The sequence below is a fragment of the Chlamydomonas reinhardtii genome, chromosome 2 (genome assembly GCF_000002595.2).
Source record: "Chlamydomonas reinhardtii strain CC-503 cw92 mt+ chromosome 2, whole genome shotgun sequence".
Lineage (NCBI taxonomy): Eukaryota > Viridiplantae > Chlorophyta > Chlorophyceae > Chlamydomonadales > Chlamydomonadaceae > Chlamydomonas > Chlamydomonas reinhardtii.
Window position 1 is genome coordinate 3518943 of NC_057005.1, and position 27336 is coordinate 3546278.

The window sequence follows — 27336 nt, forward strand, 5'->3', positions numbered from 1 at the left end:
TTACAGCGTGCGGGGTGAGGTTGCTGTTGCCCCCAGCCCACGTTTCGGCTCCGGCAAAGCAAAATATTCCGCCGCACCGCATGTGCCGGCGTGCCGCTGTCACAGCATGCGGGGTGAGGTTGCTGTTGCCCCCAGCCCACGTTTCGACTCCGGCACAGCAAAATATTCCGCCGCACGGGATGTGCCCCTGTTACAGCGTGCGGGGGCAACCGACCCTCGTTGCTGAAAAAGCACCGGCTCTATGGCTCCATGGCAAAACGTGGCCCATCCCCACGCCAAACCCCAGCGCCCTCCCTCACGCTCAGCACGCTCACCCACCCACGGAATGACTCCCCTAGTAGAAGGCTGCCCTATCTTGGTGTGCCCCCATGGTGCCAGCAGGAAACGGCCGTAAATAGAGTTTCCTGAGTCACCCTTGCCTTGGGCCCGGACAAGTGACAGAAACGCCCTAAAATGTCTACTGCGAATCTCAGAAAGACCCCTCCAAACCTGAAGCATTTCCACAGATTTTTGGCCACAGGAATCAAAATTTTTCTTCCGCCGGAGGCGTTTTGGGGCAAATTTCTGTCGAAAAGATGGAAGATACGAGCACTGGATACCGGTGAAGCAGGGGCCTTAGCGTTGGACCGCAACAGCCCTGTCGCGGCGATTGGCGGCGCCTGCCTGAACGCGGGTGTCTGAACCGCACACCGTGCGGACACTGTAACGGCGACGTGTCACGTGTCTCCTTGGATCCAGCGTGCCCCTTGGTTTGAAGGCCGCGAATGGCGCATGTACGGCACGCTCAGCGTGTTGGATCCAGATGGCTGGCCTTGAAAAGTCTCACTGGCACCTGCAGGGAGTGCAGGCAGCGCAGCTTGCTTGGGTGTGGGCCATTTCAGTCGGCTGTACTGCCACGTCTCCCAGGGAATCGCCTCAGCACGCGCACAGAGTCTCGCCCTTCGCGCGCCCTCCATACCGCAATTCCGGAAGTCCGGGACACCTGTATGGCCGGGCCTTACTCGCGCCACGCCTCCTGGTACCCATCACGGCGGGGGCCAATCAAGGCCAAGGGATCAAGGGAGGGCAGCCTGGGACAAGAAAGATGGCTCCTCCTCGCAACCGGTTGATTCCCTAGCTCGCTGCGTTTGTGTCCCCCCCCTTTCCATGCTGCGACTGCGCCCCGGATACCGTACTGACACAGACGGCCTGAAAGGACACGAGTGCACATGTGTGAACACGCGCCAGTACGCCACCTCGGATCGGGCACGGCATCCCCTCTCCTTTACACCGGGTGCGGTACACGTCCCGCCTCGGGCGCGCCAATGTCATCCTCGTCAGCACACCGCCGCCCTGTGCAACCCAACTGCTGCTGCAGCCTACAAGCCAGCAGCACGCGACCCTCCCCCGCACAATGCCGTTTTAGGCACAATATCTGAAACCACGAAACGAAGTCTCTACCTATGAACGGGATCAAAAATGAATAGTATAGTGTGGAGCAACCGGCGGCAGGGACTCCGGTCGCACGCCGGCCCAGCTACCGTGCTCGTATCAGCCACAGCGGACTGGCCGGCACATACTGAACGCTAGCGAATGCAGCGATACCACGACCTGCACAAAGACGCGTGCTTCTTTCAAACTCTTCGACTGACCTAACAAACAAACAGGACAGACAACAGCTTAACCCCCAAACAAACCTGACGGCTGAGCGGCAATGAGCCCGATCTCCTCACCGCCTCACGCCGCCTCACAGGTCGCCCACGACACCCACCACGCCCCCTCGCCGTTCTACGACGCAATGGGCTCGCAGACCATGAACACCGCCGACTTGCCTGCAGGTGGTTCAGGCAAATCCCAATTGACCATGTGCCCACGTCACCACCGCGGCACGTCCTCACAAATTGCGCCACGCAGCCTGTTTCCTCCTCCGCTCCCATCACTTACTTACTTCCGTCCGCACCGCAACCGCAGGTGTGGAGGCCGGTGCCGGCACGAGTGCCGGCACCGGCCTCCACACTTTCCACCCAGCCGGCTCCCACACGCAAAGTGCCCTCCGCGCGTGCGCATCGCGCCACTCGTGCCCCTCCTGCACTCCTCCAAAACTGCCAACCGGCAAGAGCCGGATGCTAGGCCGCTAGCCAGAGCCGTTTCCGACCTGCCCTACGCCTGGCGCGGCCTTTGCCCCTTTCCGTCCTGCGTGTGTTAGCCACGTTTTACCTACGACATGTTTTTTCAAAGAAATCTGCAGTGCAGTGCAGCAGGCCCCCTCCTCCTCCCCCTCCTCCATCGCCTTCCCCTCCTCCATCCCCTCGTCACATGCACACAATTCCTAATCCAATCTTCCAGTCCCCGCCCCACACCGCACCCACCAGCCGCCGCCTCTGCCGCCTCCACCGCCTCCGTCTCACTGCACCGGCACAGGCGAGGGCGGCGTCATGGGCGGCGGCGCGCGGCCGTTCGCATCCGGCGCCGCCGGCCCGCTCCCGGCCCCACCACCACCACCACCACCACCTCCACCACCTCCCGCACCACCTGCACCCACATACACGCTCCCCGACTGCCCCGGCTGCGTCTGCCCCTGCGGCGGCGGCGTGTACGCCGGCAGGTAGGCCGCCGGCGGCGGCACGGCCGCCGCGCCGCCGCCCAGCCCCTCCGCCGCCACCAGGCCCGCCACGGGCACTCCACTGCCGGCGCCCGCCATGGTTCCCGCCACGCCGCCTCCCGGCGCCCCCGCCACACCGTCCATGATGGCGAGACCGCCCAGTGACATTGCCATGAGCACCATCGGCGAGGCGCGCTCGCCCAGCACCAGCATCTCTGCAGGTAGTTGGAGGTTGGTGTGGTAGTTGGGAAAGGCAGGGGTTGCAAAGATGGTTGGAAGCGCGGTACAGGCGCGGCACTGAAGACTGCAGACGAAGCCGTTGGGGTGGGTATGGGGATTTTGGAGTGGAGTGCAAGGTGTTGGGTTGGGGCTAGGAAACCGGGGCTGCTGGTGTGGGAAAGCGGCTAAGGTCCCGACAAGCCCCCAGACTCTCAAGCCTCCCCCCAAATTCATTGGAGTAAACTACGGTACCCCCCGTCGGCATTTCATACTTGTGATCTGCTCCCTCCGATCCCATGAACGGCTACCCTCCCCAACCCCCCCTGATTCGGTTCAGTTTGGGCTTGTATCTGCCGTGTACCCCCTCCCCCGGCGCCGCTCGCCCTGCTGCTCCACGCCGCCTCGGCCCACATCCCATAAGTATTACCGCTTGCAACTAACGCCCCTGCCTGTGCTCCGCTCGTTTTCGCTAGTTTTGGTTTAGTTTGGTCTGGTGTTTACAACTCCCCCTCCGCCGCCCCTCACCCGCGATGGTGGCCAACCAGTCGCAGTCGGCCAGCAGCGCCTCCAGCGGCGTGTGTATGCGGAAGCGCCAGTAGTGCTTGGGCACGGTGGGGTCGTTGATGACCTCCTCTTGGCTGGGCCGCTGGGAGGCGTACTCGGAGGACAGGGCCATCAGGTCCTTTGGTGGGGGGTGGGCGGGGGGGTTACATTCATGACTAGTTAAGGAAGTGGTAGACGGGGGGTGGGGGTACATTCATCCATGATCAATTAAGGAGTGAAGGCGCAGCAGGAAGTACAACAGGCGCGTTACCGATGTCCGTGAAGTCCCCTCCCTCCCTCCCTGTCCCTCCCTGTCCCTCCCTGTCCCTCCCTGTCCCTCCCTCCCTGTCCCTCCCCCCCTTCCCCCTTCCATCTACCCCCTTCCCTTCCTCCCTCCCTCCCTACCCCCTTCCCTCCCTCCCTCCCCGCCCCGCCCCTCCCCGCCCCAGCCCCGCCCCTCCCCAGCCCCGCCCCGCACCTGCAGCGGGAATATGGTGAGCATGGAGGGGCAGTTGATGTGCTGCTGCAGCACCGCCCGCACCACGTTGGGGCCGCAGGTGGGCGGCGGCGGGCCGCAGCCGCCCAGCTGGTGGTAGTAGAAGCGCTCGGCGCGCTCCGGGTCGGACTCGAACCTGTGCGCAAGGGGAGGTTGTATTTTAATGGGCGGGTTTGGGGGTGGTGGGAGGCGAGGTGGGTGGTGAGGCGGTGAGTGGGCGACACAGCGCGCCCGACACACACACACACACTCACACACACACACACACACACACACACACACACACACACACACACACACACACACACACACACACACACACACACACACACACACAGTGTGCTGGCCGTGCCGCCAGTCGCGTGGTCTGGTGATGAGGCGGTGGTGAGGTGGTGGTCTGGTGGTGGTCTGGTGGCCCCCACCCTCATCCCCACGCCCACCCAGTACCCACCAGGCGCGCAGGGGCGTGACGTCGTGGCATGAGGGGCTGGCCACTGTGAGGTAGGGGTAGGCGGCGGGGTTGTTGAACTCCTTGTCGCGCTCGGTGGCCATGCGCTGGATGCGAAGGCCCAGCAGGCCCAGCTCCTGAGGGCGGTGGTGGGGTGTGTGGGGGTGGGAGTGGGGGTGGGGGAGTGGGGGTAGCCGTTTGTGTGTGTGTGTGTGAGTGGGTGTGGTTGGGGGTAGCCGTTTGTGTATGTGTGGGTGTGTGCGCGCGTGTGTGGTTGCGGGTAGCCGTTTGTGATTGTGATTGTGTGTGTGTGATTGTGTGTGTGTGGTTTGGGGTGGGGGGTTGCAAGAGTGCACAGGACTGCATTGCCAGCACCTGCTCCTCCTCCCGCTCCTCCTGTCAGCCCGGGAGGGGGGGGTTGCAAGGATTGGTACAGAGAAGGGGGGGGGAAGCACCTACCTTCATGACGGGCGGCACGCAGGTCGGCACGAACCCGAGGTCCTCGCCGCACACCAGCATGTCCGTGGCGGCCTGGGGGGCGGGGGTTGCAAGGATTGGTACAGAGAAGTCAGCCCGGGGGGGGGGGGGGGGTGCAAGGTAAAAAACATCGGGAACAAGATGCAAGCAGGGGAATGGTGAGGGAGTTAAATGGCCGTCCGTGATGAAAGGGGGGCGGGGGCGAGCGAGGCAGGGGGAGACACGGGGTTGGCATTTGGGGCAAGCGAATGACTGAGAGGGACGGCGTAAGCAGCCGGGTAGAACCATGACATTCATAACAGCTGCCAAGCCAAGGCAGATGCCTGGCAGTGCGCGGACTGGCGTCACGACCCGCCCAACCCCCAACCCCACCGGCCCACCCTCGCCTTGCCCACCGCCCACGCACGCACACACGGCTGTTGCCACGTCTGCAGCCACACGCCGCCCACACGCACCAGCCCCCTTGGACGCTTACGCATATGCACACACACGCACGCGACCACACACTCACACATCCACCCACCCACCCACCCACCCACCCGCACTCAACCCCACCCACCCACCCACACCCACCCACCCACGCACACCTACCTGCAGTGCGGGCAGTTTGGACATGGCCGACGTCCGCCACACGTCCTCCTGCCGCCTGCGGGGAGGGGCCCAGTAGTCGGTAGTCAGTGGTGGTGGTGGTAGTGGTGATGACAGTGAAATGTGTGACAGACATGAAGCAGGGGCCACGCAAAAGCACATCACGACAGCCTTGAACAACCCCCGACTCAACCCGTTCCCCCGTGCCGTCCCCCTCTCCGCTCCTAGCCCACCCCTCTGCCCCCTTCCCCTCCTGCACCTCCCCGCCTCCCCCTCCGCCTCTCCCACCTGTAGAAGTAGTCATCGTGCATGTGCCGCAGCGTGGCGCGCCAGGGGGCCGGCAGCGCGGCGTAGCTGCTGGTGCCCATCAGCCCGAACCTGTGGAGGCGCGGGTGATTGCGTGTGTGTTGTGATTGTGATTGTGTGTGATATTATGTGTGGGTGGTTGTGCGGGTGGGGAAGCGTGTGTGTGTGTGTGTGTGTGTGTGAGGGAGTGTGTGTGTTTGTGAGGGAGTGAGGACGGCGGTGCGTCTCAAGTAAGTCAAGGCGGCGGCCTTGCCTGCACTGACATGCCCTTCACCCCCGATGCATACATGGCCATGCATTCAGTAAGCATCAGCACAGCTCACACCGCGGCCACCAACAACCTCAAACAGCGCAGTACCGCGCACCTGGGATGGAACGCACGCCCACACCCCACCCCACACCACACCACACCACCGCCACCAACAACCTCAAACACCCCACACCCCACACCCTCCACAGCACCGTCACCAACAACCCCACAACAGCACCGCAACCTCAAACATGGCAACCCCACAGCCTGGCGCGCACCGGGGGTGGAACGCCTCCGGGTCCTCGGGGTCTGCCAGCAGCACCACATTCTGCCGCAGCCGCATCAGCCCCGCCCGCGTCTCCTCCACCTCCCGCACCAGCCAGGCCGGCGAGTCGGGCCGCAGCGGGATGGCCGCAATGGCGCACTCGCTGGAGTAGGCCGGCCGCAGCCTGCAGTGGAGGTTGGGGTTGCATTCATGATTCAGTAAGAGGAAGCTTAAGTAAGAAGAAGTGTAAGTACGAGTAAGCGCAGTTGGGGTGGGGGATTGTATGCTTGATTGACCAAGACGAGATGATTGGAGTGGGGGAGAGGTGTTCGGACGGAGGATGGGCACACAACGAATAGCAAACATGGGGTCGTGCCGGCTAACTAGACATCGGCGACAAGCATCTGTGTGGCGGCGCGGTGTGCTTCAAAACCCACATCTGACGCTCGGCGGCGAGATGGTGCATAGGTGGAGGACGATGTCGACGAACCCGGGCTGTTTGTCACCCCCACACCCACCCCTCCAGTGCATTGGGTTCGGTTTAGTCGGGCTGGTATTTACACCCCCCCCTCCACCCCCCGCTCCACGCCCTCCTCCTCGCTCTATTGCATTGGGTTTGGTTTGGTTTGGGCTGGTATGTACAGCCCCCTCCACCCCTCCACCCCCACCTCACCGCCCCCCCCCCGTCCCGGCGCGCGGCGCCCACTCACTTGTACTTGCCGGGTCCGTCCTCCAGTAGGTAGGTGGCCGCCACCACCTCCCACCGCTCGCCGAACAGCTGCCTGCGTGGCGCGAGTGTGTATGGTGTGTGTGTGTGTGTGTGTGTGTGTGTGTGTGTGAGGGGTGCGTTACAAAGCACAAGGAAAAGGTGTGTGTGTGTGTGTGTGTGTGTTAAAGAGCACAAGGAAAACATTACGCGTAGGACAGTGTATGCGATGCAGAATTACGGCCGCGGATTACCTTCAGAGTATACTTACCGCAGCCGACCGTGTGTGTGTGTGTGATGTGAGGTGTGTAAGGCATCGTGTCTGCAGTGTGTGGCGTGACCTATGACACGCGACGGGCGTGACCCCCCGCCCGCTCCTCCACATCCGCCCCGCCCGCCCCCGCTTCCCCGCCCTGCCCCCCGCCGCCCCGCCCCCCTTATTGGAACATAGAGCCCCCTGAGTCTCTGCCTGTGCTCAATTCCCGCCCTGCCCCCCCCTCCCTACTTGAGGGCGGCCTCGGTGATGAGCGGCTTGACCAGGCGCTCGGTGTCCCACACGCCGCGCTGCTCCAGCTCGGACTTGGTCAGTGGCTGGCTGGGCCGGAAGTAGCCCAGCAGGCCTGGGGGCGCGCGCGCGCGCGTGTGTGTGTGTGTTAAACAAAGAATGTGTGTGTGTTTGTGTGTGTGTGTGTTTGTGTGTGTGTGCTTGTGTGTGTGTGTGCTTGTGTGTGTGTGTGTTTGTGCTTGTGTGTGTGTGTGTGTGTGTGTGTGTGTTTGTGTGTGTGCGTGTGTGTGTTTGGGGTTGTTGCAGCGGTGGTTGGCAAAGCGGTACAGGATGCATTGAGGACTGCAGACGAAGTGGGGTGGGGGTTGGGAGTGTTTGTGTGTGATGTCACTTGTTCATGCTTTTCATTGCTACATCGCTCTGAATCGCCGCCCCCACAGCCCCCTCGTGGCGTTCAAATCCTCAACCCTCTACTCCCAACCTCCCCTTGCCTTGTTATGCATCCTCCTGTCTCTGAAATGGTGAGGACAACCCCAACACCCAGCCCCCCTCCCCGGCCCCGCTGGGTCGGTTCACTTTGGGCTGGTACCTACAAACCCGCCCCGCTTCCCCACCACCCCACCACCCACTACCCGTGTTCTCACCCGTGACGCAGTCCCCCGGCACCTCCCATATCCTGAAGAAGCCCAGCACGTGGTCAATGCGGTAGGCTGTGAAATACTGCGCCAGGTGCGACAGCCGGCTGCGCCACCAGGCGAAGCCGTCAGCGGACATGGCGGACCAGTCGTAGGTGGGGAAGCCCCAGTTCTGGCCTGCGGGCGGGTGTGGGTGTGGGTGATTTGTGGGGTCACGTGCGTGCGTGTGGTGTTTGTGTATGTGTGTGTGTGGGGGGGAGTTGTGTGTGTGTGTGCGTCGGTTGGGATGCGGGTGGGATGGAGGGCTGGCGGGGCGGCCCCGCATCCGCTGCCCCCGCCGTCGCTCCTCCTCTTCTTCAGCCCCAGCCCTCATTCCCCCGTTCCCGCCCCCGCCCCCGCCCCTGCTCCCGCTCCCGTGCCCGTCCCCGCCCACGCGCCCGCCTCCGTGTCCCGGCCCCCGCCCCCGCCCCCGCGTCGCCCCCCGCGCCTTGCCTGTTGGCGAGAAGGCGTCCGGCGGCGCGCCTGTGCTCTTGTCCATGCGGAAGAGGTGCGGCGCCCGCCATGTGTCCACGGAGCGCTTGTCCACACCAATGGGCAGGTCGCCCTTGAGAACCACACGCCTGAAGCAGCGGCAGCAGCAGCAGCCGGGCGGGTGGGGAGAGGGAGGTCGGAAGGAGGGAGGTTCGGCCGAGGGAGGTAGGTTGGAAGGAGTTGGACCGAGGGAGGTAGGTTGGAAGGAGTGAGGTTACGCGCTGTCAGAAGCAGCAGCCGGCGAGCGGGTGGTCAAGTTAAAGTTCACGTTCAGGGGGTTTGCACGGTGTTGGAGTACGGTGGTGCGAGGCCAGGCAGGATGCACGACGCTGCCCTGCCACCGCCCTGTGCCCTATGCCCTGCCCAGCGCCCCCGCCTCCCCGCCCCCCCCTCCTCCTCACTTGGCTGCGGCGTATTGCGAGGCTCGCAGCAGCTGGCGGTGCAGGTGGAACTGGGTGTAGTAGGTCAGCTGCACAGGAGGAGGGGGACACAATGAAGCGAACGTTCTGGATTAGACCTTCATACTTGGTAAAAGAAGTGGTGGCAATCTTTGGGGAGGTAGGGAGCACGAGGGGAGGAGAGCAGGGGCGGATGGGAGAGGGCGAGCGGGTGCGTCACACCAGCTGGGTGGGAGCACTCGGCTGCTTAAGATCAACTCCCGCAGCAGCCGAAACACAATTCCTTTCCGCACCCACGCGCCGCCCGCACCCATCCCCGCCTATCTTCCCACTCCCATCCCGTTCATTCGAGCACACACTCGGGCACACGCTCAGGCACACGCATTCAGGCACACCCTCCGGCACGCATTCAGCCACCCAGCCACAGTCCCGCCCCCACCTGCATGCGCGGGTAGAACTCCCCCCCGGGGCGCGTGAGTCGGTCCACCACCTCGTCACTGCCCGAGGACAGCGCGCCCCAGCGCCAGTGCTCAGCCGTCTGCACATGCGTAAGTGAATGTGTGCACGTGTGTGTGTGTGCGCGTGGGTACATGCGCATATGTGTACGTGTATGGATGCGTGTCAATGACGATACCATCCCATGTACCCCCGGCATTCCCTCCTCCTCACCACCACCGCCCTCATCGCCGCCGCGCCCACCGCCACACCACCACTACCGCCACCACGCCGCCGCGCGCACCTGGAAGATGTCCCTGAGGAAGCAGAACGCGGCGTAGGGCCGCAGCCAGTGCGCGTTCTCGCCGAACCAGGCCGCGAAGGCCGGGCTGGTCAGCGTGCCCTGGCCGTAGCGGTCGTACACCTGTGGGGTGGGGTGGGGTGGTGCAGGTGGGGGGGCGAAAGGGCGTGTGAGGACGTGGGGTAAGACAGCCAGGTTCACAGCCCGCCCCTCTCCGAACGCGCAGTCCGGACCCCGGCCTGATTCCCAGTCCCCCCCACTACCCCACTGCCCCACGTCCCCAACCCCTTGACACGTGTGATCCGCTACCCTCAGGCACCTGCTCAAGTCCCGACCCGCTCTCCCCCCCCGCTGCCTCGCCTTCTTGACGAAGGCGCTCTTGAAGGCCATGGTGGCCTCGTAGTCCACCGCCGGCTTGTCCAGCTCGCGCCGAGCCTTGTGCAGCTGTGCATGCGGAGCGGAGGAGGAGGTCGAGGGAAGGCACGAAGCCGGAGGGTGGGGCGCATGAGGCTGACGTCATGTCGCGTGGCATGACTCACGTGGCATGTCCACGACTCCCCAGCCCCTCCCACTCAGACCCTCCCTTGCGAATTCCTATCGCCGCCCCCCGCCTCCGCCGCCACCTCCTGCCCCGCCCTGCATTGTGTCTCTCCTACCCGACACCTTGCACGCTTCCCCTTGTGCATGACTAGCCTGACACCCGACCCCACCTGCAGCCACTGCTCTTGCCATCGCCCCCCCAAGTGGCACTTCAATCTTTGATACAAACACCGTTCGCATGAATGGCTACAACCCCCCCCCCCGCCACCCCCACCTCCCAACCCCCATCCCCACCGCCACCTCCCACCCCCCTCCCGCCCCCACCCCACACCTCCCAACCCCCCCCCCCCCACCTCCGCCGCCAGGTCGTGCGGCAGCTCCTGCCCCTCCTCCGCAAGCAGGTCGCGCAGGGCCAGGTACTGCACGCGATCACACATGGTGAGAGGTGTGAGAAAGTTGTGGGGGAGGAGTGAGTGGGAGAGTGGGAGAGAAGTGTGTGGGCGCGGTGCGGTCGATAGGCTGGTTCAATGCCGCGACCACCGCGAAATAGAAAGCCACGGTCACCGCGGCCGCACTGCCGCAACTTCCGTACTTCCAGAGCCGCGAGGTCACGAGGTCGTGTGTCATACCGTGCCACAGCCGTCCGCCCCCCCCCGCAAACCCCTCAACCCCACGGCCGCCACACCTGGGGGTGCAGCGCGTGTACGGACAGGGTGGAGTAGGGGTAGGAGTCGTACCACGTGCCGTACACACACGTGTCGTTGACCGGCAGCACCTGGATCAGCCGCATGCCAGACCTGCGGCGGCGTACGGGCGGTGTTACGGCGTACGACGGCGTACGACGGCGGCGGGTTGGAAAGATTGCGGCACGCCATGAAAGATCGCGCCATGGATGGCAACACACGCATGGCAATACACGCATGCGACAGTAAACAGACCCTCTTCCGGACTGCGCTCCACAACCCTCATTGACCCCGCTTGCCACCCAACCCTCCCCCTCCTCTCTCCCCCCTCTCCCCCCTGTTGCCGCCTCTGCCTCTGCTGCTCACTCAGTTTCATTTGGTTTGGCTTGGGCTGGTATTCACGACCCCACCCCCCACCCCACCTGTCCGCCAGGTCCACCCTGCCCCCCCCTGTCCCCCTATGCTGTCTACCGCCTACCACTTCCGAAATTAATCATGAATGTAACCCCCCTTGTGTGGGCTGGTACTTACAACCCCAATCCTCCTTTCCTCCCTCCTCTCCTCCCTCCCTCCCCCCCACCTGTCCGCCAGGTCCACCAGCGGCATGAGGTCCAGGAACTCGCCCACGCCCACCGAGTGCTGGCTGCGCAGGCTGAACACAGGCACAGCCACACCCGCGCCGCGCCAGTGCCGGTCGCGCCTGCGTGTGGGTGTGTGCACACGTGTGAGCAGATGTAAGCTGTGTGTGTATGTGTATGTGTGTGTTACAATGAAACGAAAGTCCAGACGACGCCGGAGTGCGTGTGTGCGTGTGTGTGTGTGTGTGTGTGTGTGTGTGTGTGTGTGTGTGTGTGTGTTTGCGTTGCAACGTGCACGGGGTGGAGCCGCGTCGAAAGCGGCCGTGTGGGAAGCGCCCCCTCCTCCGCCGCCTTCTTGCCCCATCCGTGCGCTGCCTCCTCGCCCCTCCCCCTCCCCCCTCCACGCGGCTCCGCGCGCGGCTCGCACTCCTGACATGACTTCGGAGCTGCTCTGGACTGCGACGTCCACCTGCCGCTGCACTGCGCAAACTCGCCCGGCGACCTATGGTGACGTACAGTAGCTCGCATATGCGGCTGCAGCTTCTCCTTGCAGCGCTTCTGCTTCCTCATGGGATTGGTTCAGATCTAACCCCCTCCACCCCCTCCACACGCCCCCAGCCCCCCTCCCGCACCTGAAGTAGCCGTCGTGTCGCACCATGACCGTGGGCGCGCCCACACTGGCGGAGGCGGGCAGGCAGGCCAGGCGCGGCTCGCCCACCTGGAGGGGGGGGGCAGCAGCAGGTGGCAGCAGGTGACAGGCAGCAGGTGACAGCAGGCAGTGGGGGATTTGCAAGGATGGTACAGAGAAGTGTTGCGAGGTAGGCAGTGGGGGAGAGCAGTCAGCAGCTAGCGAGTGATAACCCGGACGCCGTGTCGACCCAGCGTCTGGTTCTAGGTCTCGGTAAAACGGTTGTGAACACTACGCGCTGACAACCCATCCTACTGCCCCCCCCCCTGCCCCCTCACCTCCAGCACCAGCCCCTCCGCGGTCTGTATGGCGTACTTGTAGGTGAAGGGGAAGCAGGAGTAGGGCACTCGCAGCTCCGCCTCCCAGAAGGGCGTGTGCGTCTCTGTGAGCGTGCGTGCGTCAGGCACAAACACATCACCAAGGGCGCGTGAGGGGGTTACACATGTATGGCGTGTTAGGCGGTGTTAGTCATGCGGGACTGGGACCGACACACATAGGCTCAGCACATCAACCGACCTCTCCCTCCCTCCCTCCGGTGCTCTTTCTCCAGTATCCTCCCTCCCTCTTTCCCTCCGCCCCACCCGTGAGCTGGCACATCTGGTCCGGCTGCCAGTTGCCCAGCTGCGGGATGCCGCCCGTCACAAGCACAGCCTCGCCGTCCTCCAGCTGGAAGTCAGCAACCTGGGGGTAGAGGGGAAGAAAGGGGAACTTGTTTGGCCGAGCCCAATGAACTACGTCCCAGCAGTCAATTCGGAATAGTAATCCAACCCAGGCATGCAGTGCGAGCTCCTCCAGGGAAGAGCAGAAGGGGGAGGGGTTGAAGATACCAGCCCAAACTGAACCGAACCCAATGCAAAAGAGCGAGGAGGAGAGCGTGGCCTATGCTTTGACAGGGAGAAGGAGGCGCACTACTACATGACTACTGAGCAACAGAGCAAGTAGGTGATGTCGGACCGGCGCCGCGGGGAGAGGGTGTCTCGCAAACCCATGTGTCCTCCACTGAACTCCGCCCCTCTTCCCCGCTCCTGGCTGCATCCTCGAACACATACACGCACACGCACCCCCCCCCACACACACACACATACACGCACACACACGCCCGCGCACCTGCAGCCGCACCACCGTCTCCCCGGGTGCGGGGCTGCAGCGGGCGTCCAGCGGCAGTCCGCCCGTGCGCACCAGCGACTTGTGGGAGAACAGGACCTGGGCAGGGAGGGGGGGAGTCACATTCACGATTACTATATGAAGTGAAGGCGTAGCCAGGAACAGTAGTATAGCAGACGGGGAGAGGGAAGGGGGGTTTGTAATGGTGGTTGGGAAGCGGTACAGGATGCACTGGAGACTGCAGACGAAGGGGGGCAAGGAATGGAGAGGAGGAGTGGGAAGGAGAGGAGGAGTGGGAAGGAGAGGAGGAGTGGGAAGGAGAGGAGGAGTGGGAAGGAGAGGAGGAGTGGGAAGGCGTGGATGCGTACGAATGGGTTGGAGCTGTGCGCTACCGGTGTGGTCTGGTGTGTGAGGGGCGCGGCCAGTTGCCCGCAGATCGGGGTTCGCGGATACGACAGGGGGCTTGAGCGCGTGACACGCGATAATACCCGTCCCCAGCCCTCCAGGAGTCAGACCCGCACGCACCTTGGTGAATGCCGCACTGGCCATCAGGGCCGCGGGGTGCGACTTGTCCACCCACGAGTCCACCACCTCCACCAGCTCACCGCCCTGGACAAGGAGGAGGGAGGGGCGGGCGGGAAAAGGGGGGTTTGCAAGGGGAGGAAAGGGAGGGGAAGGGGGTTTGGCAAGTTGCAGGAGTGGGAAAGTGCGGCATAAGGGAGCGGGGAGGCGGGACAGGGGTGACGGAGTGGCCCCGGGCACACGCTGAAACGGTGATGGGAATGGGTGGCGCGGCGTGGTGTGCTCCGTTTGGGAGCTGTCCTGCGTGGTGCCCCCGCACCCTTGCCCGGGTTGCCCGACACAGTCTCTGTGCCGTACGCAGCTGTACGGGTTGGGCGTGCCAACGCCAGCATGCCCCAAACCCTGGACCTACTTCCACAGCCCCGTCCCCATATTCTCGCCCGCCTCGCACAAAACCGGAATTCGTAGCCACATCAGCCTGCTGCCTGCGAGCGTTGCGCGCGCACCTGCAGGCCCTCAGGCAGCCAGACCGTCCGCTCCCCAGCTGCGTCCTCCTTTTCAATAATCCAGTTCCCGTGCACGCTAGGGCCGCTCGTGTCATCCTCTTTTGCGCGTGCCTGCACAAGTCAGGACGACGTGGCAGCCGTCGTTGGTGAAGTTGTGAAAAGGCCGCCAATCAAAGCGAAACATGCGCTGACCGTCGCCCCCCGGCCGTATGCCTACCAGAGCGTATTTGTAGGTGTAGGAAGGCTTCCATGGCAGCACTATCGTCGCTTCCCAAACGATGAGGTCCTTGTCGTTTGTGCACGAAAGCTGCCGCGCTTTTGACCACTCCAGACCGCCCAGCAGCGCTCCCGAGCCAGCAAGTAGGATACATTGCCCCCATTGCGTTGGGTATGCCACCGAGAAGTGCAAAGTTACTGAGATGCCCGGATGCTGGCTCATTTTCGCTTTGCGTTAACGCTCGGTAGGATGGTCTGTGTGTTACAATGCAAAGTAAGCCAGCTACTTGGTTATTCAGACATTCTGCGGCGTCGCGTGCGCCAGGAGAGGCTCCGAGACTACACAGCCGCTGCGCACGCTTGATGGTGCAGCGAGCGGTAATGTAAGATGTTACCCTGATTCTATAATCTTATCTAATGCAGCGGGGCTATGGCACATGAACCCGCCAAACCCTCATTATTTCGGCCAGTGCATCCCCGCCGTCCACCGTGCCTGCCCTGCCGTCCTAATATTCGCACGGCCGGTGAGCTGCCCCCGCGACCCATGCAATGCACAGTTGCGCATGATGGGAGCAAGCTTCCAGGCGTGCGCATTGTTACAGAGGTTCAAGGAGCAACGCCTGCCCCGGATGTACGGGCCAAATGTGCACGGAGTGGCCAGCGTGGTGCCAAACCAGACAGCTAGCATCATGTCAAGTAGGTCATGATTTGACTGCTGTTTGCCTGAACTGATGCAGGGACGCAGTGGCGCAATGCCTGCCATTGGGAAGGGGGAGGGCCGAGGGCATCGGGCGTGCCGCAGCCGGGGTCGCAGCAGTCGAATCCAGCCTGGATCCAGTGCACAAATGCATGTCAGGTAAATATATGGCATCGCAGCGATGCAAAGCACATTAGACTGCAAGCTATCTGGCTTTGGGGCTTCTGCTCTGGGCTTAAAAAGTTTAGGCGGCTGGAAACGTCGCGCACCCAATTGCGGCACTGTAACTTTATATTGATAGCATCATGCAGACGTAGAAAACGTCGATACCCTTTTACGTGGGCTCAGCAGCACGAAGAATCGGCATGGCCGTCTCAGCCCACGTCCGTGCTAATAGCTGCCATTCATATAGACGCACTACAAGTGCCACGCACTCGCGTTATGCGGGCCCGCCATGCCAGCTGCGGGGTGTTGTCCTCGCTGGCCCCGACAGCGGCGTGCGGTTGGCTCGGTGCACGGCCCGAGCCTCCGCCGACCGGCTGAACCCAGTCTCTAGTCCTAGCGCTGCCAGCAACGCCCGCACCAGCTCACTAGATGTAGTACCTCCCACTGCTGCCAGTGCCAGTGCAACAACATCCGGAGAGGCTCAGGCACCGCCACCGCCACCGCCTGTTAGGGTGCCCCCCAGCTGCCCCCCAGGCAGTTCCAGCCGGAGGGCAGTGGCGCTCTCCCTCGGCGCCGCCGCCGCCGCGGCGGCGCTTCCGCTTCTGCCCGTGGCCCCCTCCCGAGCCGACGAGGGCGGCAGTGGCAGGCGGTTCGGGGCTCAGGCGACGTCGCCGGCAGGGCAGTTGGAGCGAGACGCCGCGCTGGCGGCGGGGGCGGCGGCGGGCGAGGACGACCAGCCGCCGCCCAAGCCACGGCGGGAGCGGCGGGCGGTGGCGGCGGTGCCGACCGTTGCGCTGGCTCCGGGGCTGCGGGTCAGCAAGGTGCGGCGCTGACCCCCGGGGCGGACACGTGCATGGGTGCCGCATGCGGACATGCCAATGCCACGGCCTCGAGGGGTGGTGCATGCGGTGGTGCGTGCGGAGGGTTGCGGCTTGGGAGGAAGGCTAAGCCCGGCCTGCGCACGGACCAGCGACGGTTGGACAGCGTTGGGCTGTGGGGTTTGCTGTATGTACATGTACCGTACATGTGCCGTATACACCGTACCGCTGCCCCGTGTCCGCAGGTCATACGCGGCACGTGGCAGTTGAGCGGCCGACACACCGGCGACTCGTACACAGGTCGGCGGGCGGGCGGGCGGGGTTCGGGGGCGGGCGCGCGGGGCCCCTAGCTTCCTGCGGAGCCCGCCACGGCATGGCATGGCAGGGAGTAGCAGGGCGGGGCCATGGGCTGGGGGAGCCGGTGGGCTGGGTGGCTGCTGGGCTGGGGCTAGCGGGCCGGTGGGCTTGGGTTAGGGTGGCAGGGCGCGGGGCGCGGAGCACGGGGCCGGGCAGCCTAGGCAAGGCAAGGCAGGGCCTCAAAACCCAGGGCACGCCAAGCACACAGCACTGCTGCGCGCCGCACCACCTCGCAGACCGCACGCGCGGCGGCGAGGCTGTATCGGACCTGGCGGCCTTTGCGCGCGCCGGCATCACCAGCCTGGACACAGCCGACAACTACGGCCCGGCGGAGGCGCTGGTAGGTGGAATTGTGTGGGCGTGTATGTGTGTGTGTGTGTGTTTTAAAGAGCACAAGGAAAACATAGCGATAAGACAGTGTATGCCAGGGTGTGTATGTGTGTGTGTGTGTGTGTGTTTCGGGAGGAACGGGTGGGCGATTGTGCTGCTGTGGAGTGAAGGGCTATCTAGGCATGCGCGGCGGGTGGCCGGTGGCGGCGAGTGGCTCCGCTAACTGCCCCTCCGCTGCGCTCTGGGGTCGTGGGCGCCACACCGCATCGCATCGCTTGCACAGGCGCGCGGATGTTTGCCCCTTCTTGTGCCTTACACGCCGCACACCCACGTCATACATACACACCAGTCAGTCGCGTTGCTGTGTCGCGTGCACAGTCTTTGCGCTTACTTTCCCGTGTGCTCTTCAACACACGCCGTACATCTGCACACACGCGCACACAGATCGGGCAGTACCTGCGGCTGCACCCCTGGAACTCGCCCGCCACCACCATCGCCACCAAGCTGTCGTATATCAATGAGGAGCAGATGGCGGGCGTCAGCCGCACACTGGTGGAGTACGTGAGTGGGGGCGCGCGTGCGTGTGTGTGTGTGTGTGTTTGTCTGTGTGTGTGTGTGTGTGTGTGTGTGTGTGTGTGTGTGTGTGTGTGTGTGTGTGTGGATGGGGCAGTACGGGTAGGTGGAGTCCGTGTTTGGGTGGGTGGGGGGCAGGAGGGGTGGGTGGAGCACGTGAGAGCGTGTGCGGTGGTGCTGTCTGCTGGCACGGCGCGGGGTCGACCGCCGCGGCTGGCCGGGGAAGGAAGGTGGGCTAGGCGGGTTGGTTGGGCAGGTTTGTTTGCATGATCCCATGAGAACTAAGAGTACCGTAAGAAGCAAACCAGGAGAAGCATTCGTAGGTAGGGGACAGCCGCGCCGCGCTGTTTCTGCTGATGCGGTGGCCGTCTTCGGTGGTGGTGGCGTTTGTGCTGGGTGCTGCGTGCCTCCAACCCACCCCGGCGCTTCCTCCTCCCATCACTACCACCACCATCATCCCCCTAGGCCACGCTCTCTTCCTCGCCCCAATCGCATTGGGTTCGGATTAATTTGGGCTGGTATCTACAACCCCCACCCCCCAGGCCGTCCGCAGCTGCCTGGTGCGCACGGGCCGCCAGCGGGTGGACCTGGTGCAGCTGCAGTGGGCCGACACAGCCCGGTACAGGTGGGTGGGTGGGTTTGGGGTTGGGGGTGGGTCGGGGGTGGGACGGGGATGGGACGGGGATGAGGGAAGGGCGCATGAAGATGTGGGCGAGTGAGAAGATGCAAATGGGGAATGGGGCAGGAAGACAAGGGGAGGGGCTCAGCGGGCGCTGAGGAGTGCCGAACTAGTAATGAATGTTGACACACACGGTGCTGGTATGTCTGTTGCTACTCGTCACAGGAAGTGGCTGGACGTGCTGAAGTGGCTGGCGGTGCGTAGCGCATGATGAGTGCTACTGCCGCTGCTACTGCTGTGCGTGCTGCTACTTTTGCTCATGCGGCTTTGCGTCTATGCTGTGCGCGTATGCGGCGGTAATTATTTCCGCTACTGACGCGATGCGTCACGCAAACAATCCCAACCCCCGCACCTGCAGGAGCTGCGGGAGCAAGGCATGATCGGTCACATTGGGCTGTGCAACTTCGATGTGCCGTCGCTGGCCAAGGTGCGTGTGCGTGCTTGGGTACTTATGATGTTGATACTACACTGCTTTAGATCCCACACAGCCGCCCTCAACCATGACCCCACAGCGTGCGGCACGGACACGCTCCCAAACTCATCCCCGCTCATCCCCACCGCCGGCGTCCCCCCGCCCTCTGGTGGTCCCAAGAATAATAATAAGAAGAATAGGGACTCCCTGCATGACAGGGCGTGTTCTGCGGAGGTAGGGGCGTGAGGGCATGAGAGACCACCGCATAGATGGTCTCCGCCGCTGAGCCCCTGTCCCCCAAGTGAGAGAGGGGAGGTTGCCAGTGCGCCTAGGCGTACTGGGCCTGGCCCCTTTCCCACAGCGGGTCATACGGTTTTATGGTGGTCTCCCGGGCCATTTGTGGCTGTAGATTTCGCGGCGGAGGGCTGTGATGGCGGTTGTGGTGTGGACGGCGTGCTGAACTAGTTTACGGCATGTGTGGTGTGCGGACTGCGTGGGGCATCCTAGTGTTTTGAGGAGGGCATGAAGGTGGGGTGTGACCGTGCCGGTATGGCCAAGGCTAACTACAGTGTCTGGGCTGTACATCACGTCCCAGCCTGCGTCGCGGAGAGCGGCAACGAGGTCCTCATGTTGTTGCAGTTTCTCTGCCCGTTTGTCCGGGTGGTTTAGGTCCGAGCAGTATCCTACTTCTATGACGTAGACCTTATGGGCGCTCCTTTGGCGGCGTGTGCTCTGGTGGTCCCACGCCGAGCCGCTCACCACCGCCACCCCTTGCCCAGGTGCCCAGTACCCAATCCAGCCTGGATCCCCTGCTTCAAGCACAAGCAACCTCACACACAGACACACGTGCCGACCCTTTCCCTGGTGCCCCTCAACGCGACACCACACACACAGACACACACAAAATCACACACACAAAATCACACACACAACCACACACCAAAACATACACCCACAGGCTATGGACGCGCGCGTGGGGGTGGTGAGCAACCAGGTGCAGTACTCGCTCATTGACCGGCGGCCAGCGCTGTACATGCAGCAGGCGGCGCAGGCGTACGGCGTACAGCTGATCGCGTACGGCACACTGGCGGGCGGGCTGATCGCGGACAAGTACTACGGCGTGGCGGCGGGCAAGTGAGTACGGCAGATTGATGGGCCGCGTATCGACGTGTGGCAGCAGGCGGGTCACGGTTCACCCACCTCCTCATTCCATGGCCACGAACCCATACGCACGCTCATGCCCTCCCGGCCTGCATGCAGTGCACGCTTGCTCGCTCTCGCTTGTTCTTCCCTCCTTTTACTTCTGCTCGCTCTTCACTTCTGCTACAATCAAATGCACACACACACACACACACACAACCTCACACACACACACACAAACTCTCACACACACACAAACTCACTCACTCACTCACTCACTCCCTCAGGGTGCGACTGGACACGGCCAGCAAACAGAAGTACGGCACACTGCTGCACCAGGTCGGCACGCCGCCGGGAGGTGCGTCATGTATGAGAGGGGGGCGTGGGCGTGTTGGTTGTGGGCGTACGCGTGTTGTGCGTGGGTTGGAGTGTTGGACGCAGAAGCGTGGAGGCGGGGGAGAGTGGGCGGGGCGTGGGTGCGGCGCCGCCGCTGTGGTCCCTCCTTGGCCCCCACCTTCCCTCTCTCCCTCCCTGCCTGCCTGCCTGCCTGCACACACACACGTCCCCCGCATCGCATACACTGTCTTTGCGCAACGTTTTCCTTGTGCTCTTTAACACACGTCCCCCGCGTCAGGCCTGGCAGGCGGTGCGGCGGTTGCGGGCGGCGGCAGCTGGGCGTTCATGCAGGAGGTGCTGGGCGCCACGCGGGCGGTGGGCGAGCGGCACGGCGGCGTGTCCAGCAGCGCGGTGGCGCTGGCCTGGGTGCTGCAGCAGCCGCAGGTGGGTGCGAGGGCGCGTGTGTGTGTGTGTGTGTGTGTGTGTGTGTGTGTGTGTGTGTGTGTGTGTGTGTGTGTGTGTGTGTGTGTGTGTACCGGTGTGGCATATGTGTGTGCGTGTGCGTATGACACGTGTGTTGAAGAGCACAAGGAAACATCAGCGCAAGTAAGGACACATGTGTGTACGGGTGCCTGTGTACGAGTGGCACGGGTGTGGGTATGGATGGGTGTGGGTTGCCGGGCTTCAAGAGCTTGCTGAGGGCAGTGCGTGTCCATATGAACGTAGCTTAGCGCCCTATCTCGACCGTGCTGCTCTAGTCTTCTGACCTGCTCCCGCCTGTTGCTGCTGCTCCTGCTCCCGCATGTGCTGCTTCTGCTTCTTCTGCTTCTGCTTTTGCTGCTGCTGCTCCCGCCTGGTGCTGCTCACGCTCGCTGCTGCTGCAGGTGGCGGCGGCGGTGGTGGGCGCACGCAACGCCCTCCACATCCGAGACATGCAGGTGCGTGTGTGTGGGCGTGGTGGTGGGGGTTTTGTGGACGCACCCTGTCACACTGCGCGTTGTACCGCTGCGGCCGCAGGTGGCGTGTGCGCTGAAGCTGGACGATGCGGACATGCTGGACTTGGATGCGGTGAGTGCGGCAGCAGCAGTAGCAAGGGTCGCCACATGCAGCAGTAGCTCAATGGCGGGTAGCGGAAGCGGTAGCAGCGGTGGGCAGCGGCAGTAGCACTTCATTCTCTGGATACATTTCCCAACAAACACGCGTCGTCAACCTTTCCCTTCTCCCCCGACGCCTCCCGGTCACGCACGCATGCAGGTGTGGGAGGGCGCGCCCAACCCGCCCACAAGCGACATCTACGTCTGGGAGCGCGGCGGAGCCTGGGCCGTGTGAGATAGCGCAGGTCGGCGGGACACCGTGTGCGTGCGACATGTTTGCGGCCGCGCTCGTCACGTACGTGGCGGGCGGGCAGCAGCGCGGGTGTCCGCAATAACTCAGCGAGCACGTACAGGCGCATGCGTATGGGTGATGGAGTGGAAACACATACAGATGACGTGCGGTCGGGACTGTCGCGTATTGATGGTGGTGGCGTTAAGGCGGGTGCTGGCAGTGTCGATCGTCCGGGACGGAGGTATCAATATGCCCGAGCCCAACAAATGAGTCCCATCATCATCAGGGGAAGGGCGGATGGATCCGCCGGCAATGCACATCCGGTATGTGGTTGCGTAGCGCGCGCCATCCGACACATGTGTAGCTGGGGGCAAGGTAGGACCGAGCGAGGAGCGGAGCTAACCGGTGCCCTTGTTGGTGCGAGGTAAGCAGGAGCCGCATATGTACACAAATTGAGCAGGAGCCAAGCAGCTGTGTGTAGCTCAGAGAAATGTAAGCTAGTGTGATTGTGATGCAAATGCAACGCAGAGTCCCCTCAGTGCCGCCCCTTCACCTGCTCCGCACCTTCCCTTAGTCTCTCCCCTCCACAGCTCCGCCCCTACCCAGTGGGCCGCCTGCATTCCCCGGGCCACCCGTGCTCCTGAAGCCGCTGCTCCCGCAGACCCCATCAAGTACCCATTGCGGATCTACCTGCCAAGTAAGGGCACGTAGCACCGACATAATCCATCCATATGTCCATACGGCGTGGGCATTTGTACGTATGGACTTAAGGTACTGAATTTCTTTGGTTACAAGAGGGACTTGCTGACGCGAGTTGCGGCACTAATGTAAGCAAGTAGCATTTTTTTGGGCATGCGTATCCGCTGCTGCTGCAGCCGGAAGCCCAACGCCCGTGCCCATACCTCTGAGCAAGCTCGCTCCGCCCTGCACTCTACCGTACCGCGCCTTGCGTGCAGCTAGCTAGCTAGCCGGCGTAGCCCTGGCCAACCACACGTCTGGGTCCCATCTGCAACCACGTGCCCGCGCTCTCTCCCCGTCTTCCCCCGCACATCCCCACCGCACCTCGCAGCCGTTGTGTGTGCTGTACAGCTTCAGGAGTGAGGGACACGTACACACGCCCCCACAGCCGCAGATTCTGATGAGGGCACTGACCCACTTCCACACTGTCCAACCTCGCTCTATGCCACGCGTCCAGATGCGGGCAGAGCCCAAAGCCCACAGCATCCAAGCGGATCGCATGCCCTGTTACCGTACACATGCACAGCCCACCACCCCTGGCCACGTCCTTACAAAGCCACACATCTACACTTGTCCTGTGCCGAAGCTGCTCCCGCCTGCCTCTTGCTTGCACGCACTACTCCCTCCCCCCAGGCGGCGTCTGCTGGCCAACCCCACGAGGCCCGGACCTGTGCCGGGAAGGGGGAAGGGTGAAGGGGCGCCACACAATCCGGTGATCATATATCATCGAGAAGTAGCTAGCTGGGTGGTGAGGGGCTGGCATGCAGCAGGCAGGAACGAGCACGCGAGGTGATGCGCATGCATCGCCCCGCCAGCACACAACTTCCGCCGAACACCCCGCAGCCATCCATGCGGTCAGCCCAGCACGCCGGTACCCGCGACACAGCTAGCTAGCTGCCTAGTTCGCAGCCGGTCACTCACATGTAGGGCCCCGGCCGGCCCAGGCGCAGCGCAAAGATCCAGCCGTCACGTCCGTCCAGGCGGGGCGCGGAGGAAGAGGCTCGATACATGGTCGACTCCACCACCACCTGCAACAATAATGTGTAAGCGCGTGCATTGGGTAGTTAGCAAAAGCTGGATGATAGCAGTTCCCTTTGTATAGTAGGCAATGGTGGGTGGCTGGGCGCAGAACAGTCGCGTCCCCAGCCGTTCCTTGCTTGGGCGTCTTGTGCGATCGCCCTCGTAGGTCCAGCAGCAGCCATAGCAACAGCTCCAGCACTCACAACCAGCCCCTGCACGCCGTCGTCCTGACCCCTCCCAACCCATCCCGACCCGTCAGGCCCATCCCGACCCGTCCCTACGCGCCCCACCACTGCTAGCGACACTCACGTTCTGGCCCTCCTCCCGCAGCCGCTTCTGCAACAGCCCCAGCGCTGTGAAGGTGGTGAGCCCCTGCGCCAGGTCCGCAGTCACGAACACGCCCGGCGGCGGCAGGTCGCCGCCGCCCGCAGCCTGCTGCTGCCGCTGGCGCGCCTGCCGCGCCCGGGCGCCGCCCGCGGCCTCGGCGGCTGCGGCCTCCGCGTCCTCATCCGCCTGCGAGTGCGAGTGCGAGTGCGAGTGCGAGTGCGAGTGCGAGTGCGAGTGCGAGTGCGAGTGCGAGTGCGAGTGAATGGCAACGTGTCAGGTCCATGGCACCAACGCCGTCGTCCTTGACGTGGCGTGAAGCAGCCACGTTGCACCTCGGTGCATGCACATGCGAGACCGTGACAACGGCCAACGCCCCCGCACACGCTACCCTCAAAAGCTCGCACACGCTTCCCACAAAGCCCTCGCACACTCCCCCAGCAGCTGCACTCAAACGCCTAGCTAGCTAGCTACCTGCTGCGCCGCCAGAGCCGCATAGAAGGTGTCAGCCAGGTCGTAGGCCTGCTCCTCGTCAATGTCCCCCTGTGGGTGGGAGTGTGTGGGTGGGTGTGGAAGTGTGGAACTGGGCGCGGAGCGAGCTGGACAGCGAGGGGAGCCACCACCGCACTGTTACCCCGCCGCATGCCTCACCTTGCATCACCGACCCCTACGCCCCGTCCCCCCACCTATCGACCCCACGACGACGCCACTGCCACCCCTCCGCACGCCTCACCTTGCAGTCCCAGGCCTGGCGCACGTTGATGGACAGGTCCAACATGAAGCGAGCCTCGCGCAGCGCGGTCTGAGCGGGGGCGGCAGTAAAATGTGGGCGGCAGTATAATGGCGGCAGTATAAGGGGGCGGTAGAGGACGCATAGCAGGCAGAGGGGGGTAGGGAGGGAAGGTAAGCGGGAAGAGCAGGAGACCAGACAGGAGGAGACAGGATGACAGGCTTGCGGCACAGGACACCTGAGGGGGGCGGGTAGCCGTTCGGTTAGCGGGGTAGCGAACGGTTTACATGAAACATGGAACTGCCGGGGGGGGGGGGCATACCCGAGCCCAGCGAAATAGGTCCAAATAGTCAGAGATGAGAGAGTCTTCGCCCAACATACAGGGGCGGGGGGCGGTTACGGAGGACATACGCCAAAGCGGGCGACCTGCCCAGTCCCCACGCCCCTACACCTTGGCGCCAAGCAAGCGCACAAGTCGGGATCCGCACGGGGATCGGTACGCGCGTGTGCAGATGTGCTCCGCCCCCAACCCCATCTCTTTGCACAGCCTGACTCGGCCCCACTCGCTCCTTCGCCACCCAACCCCCACCCTTGGAAAGCCAGCCGCCCGCATAAGCCGCCAGCCTTCCGCCCAGCCCCACCAGCCACTCACCGGCAGCTGGCCTTCGTGCGCCTCCAGCGGCCGCGAGCGGGCAGTGGCTCGGAAGCCGAACGACACGTCGCCGGCCTGGGGCCGCTCGGCAGCAGAGGGCAGCGCCTGTAGGGATCCGGGAGAGGGGAGGTTGCGTGAGGAATGGTAGAGCACCCGGCAAAGCATGGAGGGGAGCGCAGCATTTACATGGCAGGGCAGACCCGTGAAGGTAACGTACGGAGAACCCACCCACCAACCCAACCACTCACCGCGCCCACCCCAGCGCACCAACCCCAGCACACTCTGACCTTGACTTTGGGTCCTAGTTATCGACGATGCTTTGTATGCGGAGTTGTCCCCACGCACGCACCTGGCGCACGTCCACCACGAAGGACAGGCCGCGGCCGAAGGCGCCCATGAAGGCGTGCGCCAGCGTCAGCACACGCAGTCCCTTGAGCCCGCCCGCGGCGCCGTCGAAGCGGACCTGGCGGGTGCGGGGCACATGGATGGACACAGGTGCACAGGCGGCGCGTACGGCAGGTGGCACGTGGGTGTGCAGGTGTACAGGCATACCGGTGTACAACGCAGGCAGCCTGGTATGTTGGCTGGGACGCGCTTCGCAGTGAGGCATCACGCAAGTGCAGCGAGACCACGCCGGAGGCAGCGCAGGAGGGAGCGCAGGAGGGAGCGCGTAGAAGCAACTAACTGCGCCTGCGCTGGTCCGACCGCTGCACCCGCCAACCCGGCCAACGCCTTTCGACGTTGTGCCCCTTGCTCTCTAAAACTCCTCCAGGCTGTCCCCACCCCCTATTGCATTGGGTTCGGTTTAGTTTGGGCTGGTATCTACAACCCCCCGACTCACCACAGCCTTGCCCTCTATGCCCAGTGCCCGCGACAGCGCGCCCGCCGCCGCCGCCGCCGCCGTGTCGGGCCGCAGCGGCACCACCTGCCGCCCGTCAGGCAGTCGCAGGAAGCGCGGCGGCGGCGCGCCGGCCTCGTCGTCCTCCTCCTCCGCCTCCCTTGCATCAACTTGCTGCTGCTCCTGCCTTGCAACGCCCCTGCTGCTGTTGCTGTTGCGGAGGGCGCCAGCGGCGCCGGCGGCGCCAGCGGCGCCAGCGGCGGCGGTTGCAGCGGCCTTGCCTCTTAAGTGCGTGGGGGTCGAGGTGGATGCGGGCGCTGACTCAGCGCCAGGGGCCGATGCGCTACGGAACCGCCGAGCGCCCGTTGGTGCAGAGGACGAGGAACTGCTCGCGTCCGCGCCCGGTCGCTGCGGTTGTTGCTGCGGCCGCTGCTGCTGCTGCTGCTGCTGCTGCTGTAGTTGCTGGGACCGTGCGCCTTCCTTGCGCGCGCCATTGGCACCGGAGCGGCGCCCTGCGCTTTGTATGGATGGGCTGAACGGCTCAGAGTCGGAGTCAGAGCCCGGCGAGGGTGCGCTTGCAGCCAAATCAAGAATGGATGCAGAAGCAGGCGGCTGCGCGTCCCCGCCCTCGTCGTCCTCCAGTCCTGACGCCGCTGACGCCGCCCGCTTTCGTTGCTGTTGCTGTCCATGCGAGTTCACCCGCCGGGATCCTCCGCTGCCGCGCCCGCTAGCGCTCGGCCCCGCGCCGCTGCCGCTGTTGCTCGTGGCGCTCGGGGCAGCGACCGCGGCCGCGAGGGAGGAGGGGCCGGGGCCCGGCAGGCTGCGCGCGCAGACGGACAGGAAGGTCGAGTTATTCACTCAAAGAAATAACATACAGCTGCGCAAAACTTGCTGCCGCCTGCGACATTTGCACGCTTGCATTCCTCGACCGAGGGGCAGTTGCCTCACCCAAATCAACATCCTATCTTAGTTTACCTGTCATCAAAGATATATGGCCGAGCGCTGCTTCCTCTGCTCAGGAGGCCGTGCCCCGTCCGCGACGTCTGCCGAGCCGTCCTCGCTAGGCATTGTCGATAACAGGTATGGAGACTGAATGATTGCATTCGTATTGTTGCAGTATGAGATCTTGCCAACGCGACGTCGTGCAGCAAAAACCTGTACGCGCTTCTGATTTTAGATTCTTTCAGCGCATTGTATTGTATTTGATTGCTTGGGGGTTAACACAAAATGATATGCAAAGAATGGTGTCGGGACAGGTTTAGGGACACTGGAGGATGCATGGGGAGGCGAGCACTGGAGGCGGGAACGAACGGGGCGTCACCATGTCGCTTGTGTTCATACGCGAGCTGTGAGGCTCAATAATCCCTAGGATCATGCGATGCGCAGGTCAGCTGAGCAGGCGTGGGCTTGGTTGGAGCGTGCGGTGCTGCACGCGTTGACACGGCTTTGCCTGGCTTTGCTCATCGAACGGACCCGTCGAAGCACCATTCACGGTGATCCGGGAACCCTCCCATCTTATGTTGGTCAGCTCGATGTACATTGTATCGTACGGAGCGAGACCCGCATGATCAAAGTATAGAAAATTCACGGCTGTAACATCACATGGCCATCAGATTTACAGTCCTCTTCACGTTGCCCAATGGAGGCTCTTTGGTCTTCAGAGGCCTCCGCCGCTCCTTA

The 27336-nt window shown here is 63.6% G+C and overlaps 3 protein-coding genes across 3 annotated transcripts; 1 reads left to right on the top strand and 2 right to left on the bottom strand.

Moving 5' to 3' along the window:
• Positions 1–178: 178 nt before the first annotated feature.
• On the bottom strand, positions 179–14929 carry CHLRE_02g095126v5 (uncharacterized protein). Its single transcript, XM_043059588.1, has 26 exons — positions 14523–14929; positions 14306–14416; positions 13803–13886; positions 13281–13376; positions 12755–12854; positions 12452–12555; positions 12118–12203; positions 11488–11607; positions 10910–11021; positions 10578–10643; positions 10045–10128; positions 9688–9807; positions 9388–9486; positions 8952–9019; positions 8512–8639; positions 8029–8196; positions 7385–7499; positions 6884–6955; positions 6187–6357; positions 5641–5730; positions 5356–5410; positions 4747–4818; positions 4291–4424; positions 3822–3975; positions 3326–3482; positions 179–2796 (listed from the first exon to the last, which is right to left on the bottom strand). Exons 1-26 carry the CDS (start codon positions 14742–14744, stop codon positions 2384–2386), a joined length of 3201 nt encoding a protein of 1066 aa, XP_042927219.1. The 5' UTR covers positions 14745–14929; the 3' UTR covers positions 179–2383.
• Positions 14930–15379: 450 nt separating this feature from the next.
• Positions 15380–21891, top strand: CHLRE_02g095127v5 (uncharacterized protein). Its single transcript, XM_043059589.1, has 13 exons — positions 15380–16204; positions 16447–16501; positions 16795–16898; positions 17333–17449; positions 18004–18086; positions 18306–18336; positions 18499–18567; positions 19511–19686; positions 19980–20050; positions 20327–20472; positions 20913–20966; positions 21046–21096; positions 21283–21891. The coding sequence occupies exons 1-13, from the start codon at positions 15584–15586 to the stop codon at positions 21355–21357; spliced, it is 1653 nt and encodes a 550-aa protein (XP_042927220.1). The 5' UTR covers positions 15380–15583; the 3' UTR covers positions 21358–21891.
• Positions 21892–22130: 239 nt separating this feature from the next.
• On the bottom strand, positions 22131–26859 carry CHLRE_02g095128v5 (uncharacterized protein). The gene is made up of 9 exons (XM_043059590.1): positions 26632–26859; positions 25660–26476; positions 25168–25281; positions 24819–24923; positions 24170–24238; positions 23911–23979; positions 23422–23625; positions 23014–23120; positions 22131–22760 (listed from the first exon to the last, which is right to left on the bottom strand). The coding sequence occupies exons 1-9, from the start codon at positions 26757–26759 to the stop codon at positions 22709–22711; spliced, it is 1665 nt and encodes a 554-aa protein (XP_042927221.1). The 5' UTR covers positions 26760–26859; the 3' UTR covers positions 22131–22708.
• Between the last annotated feature and the right edge of the window lie 477 nt (positions 26860–27336).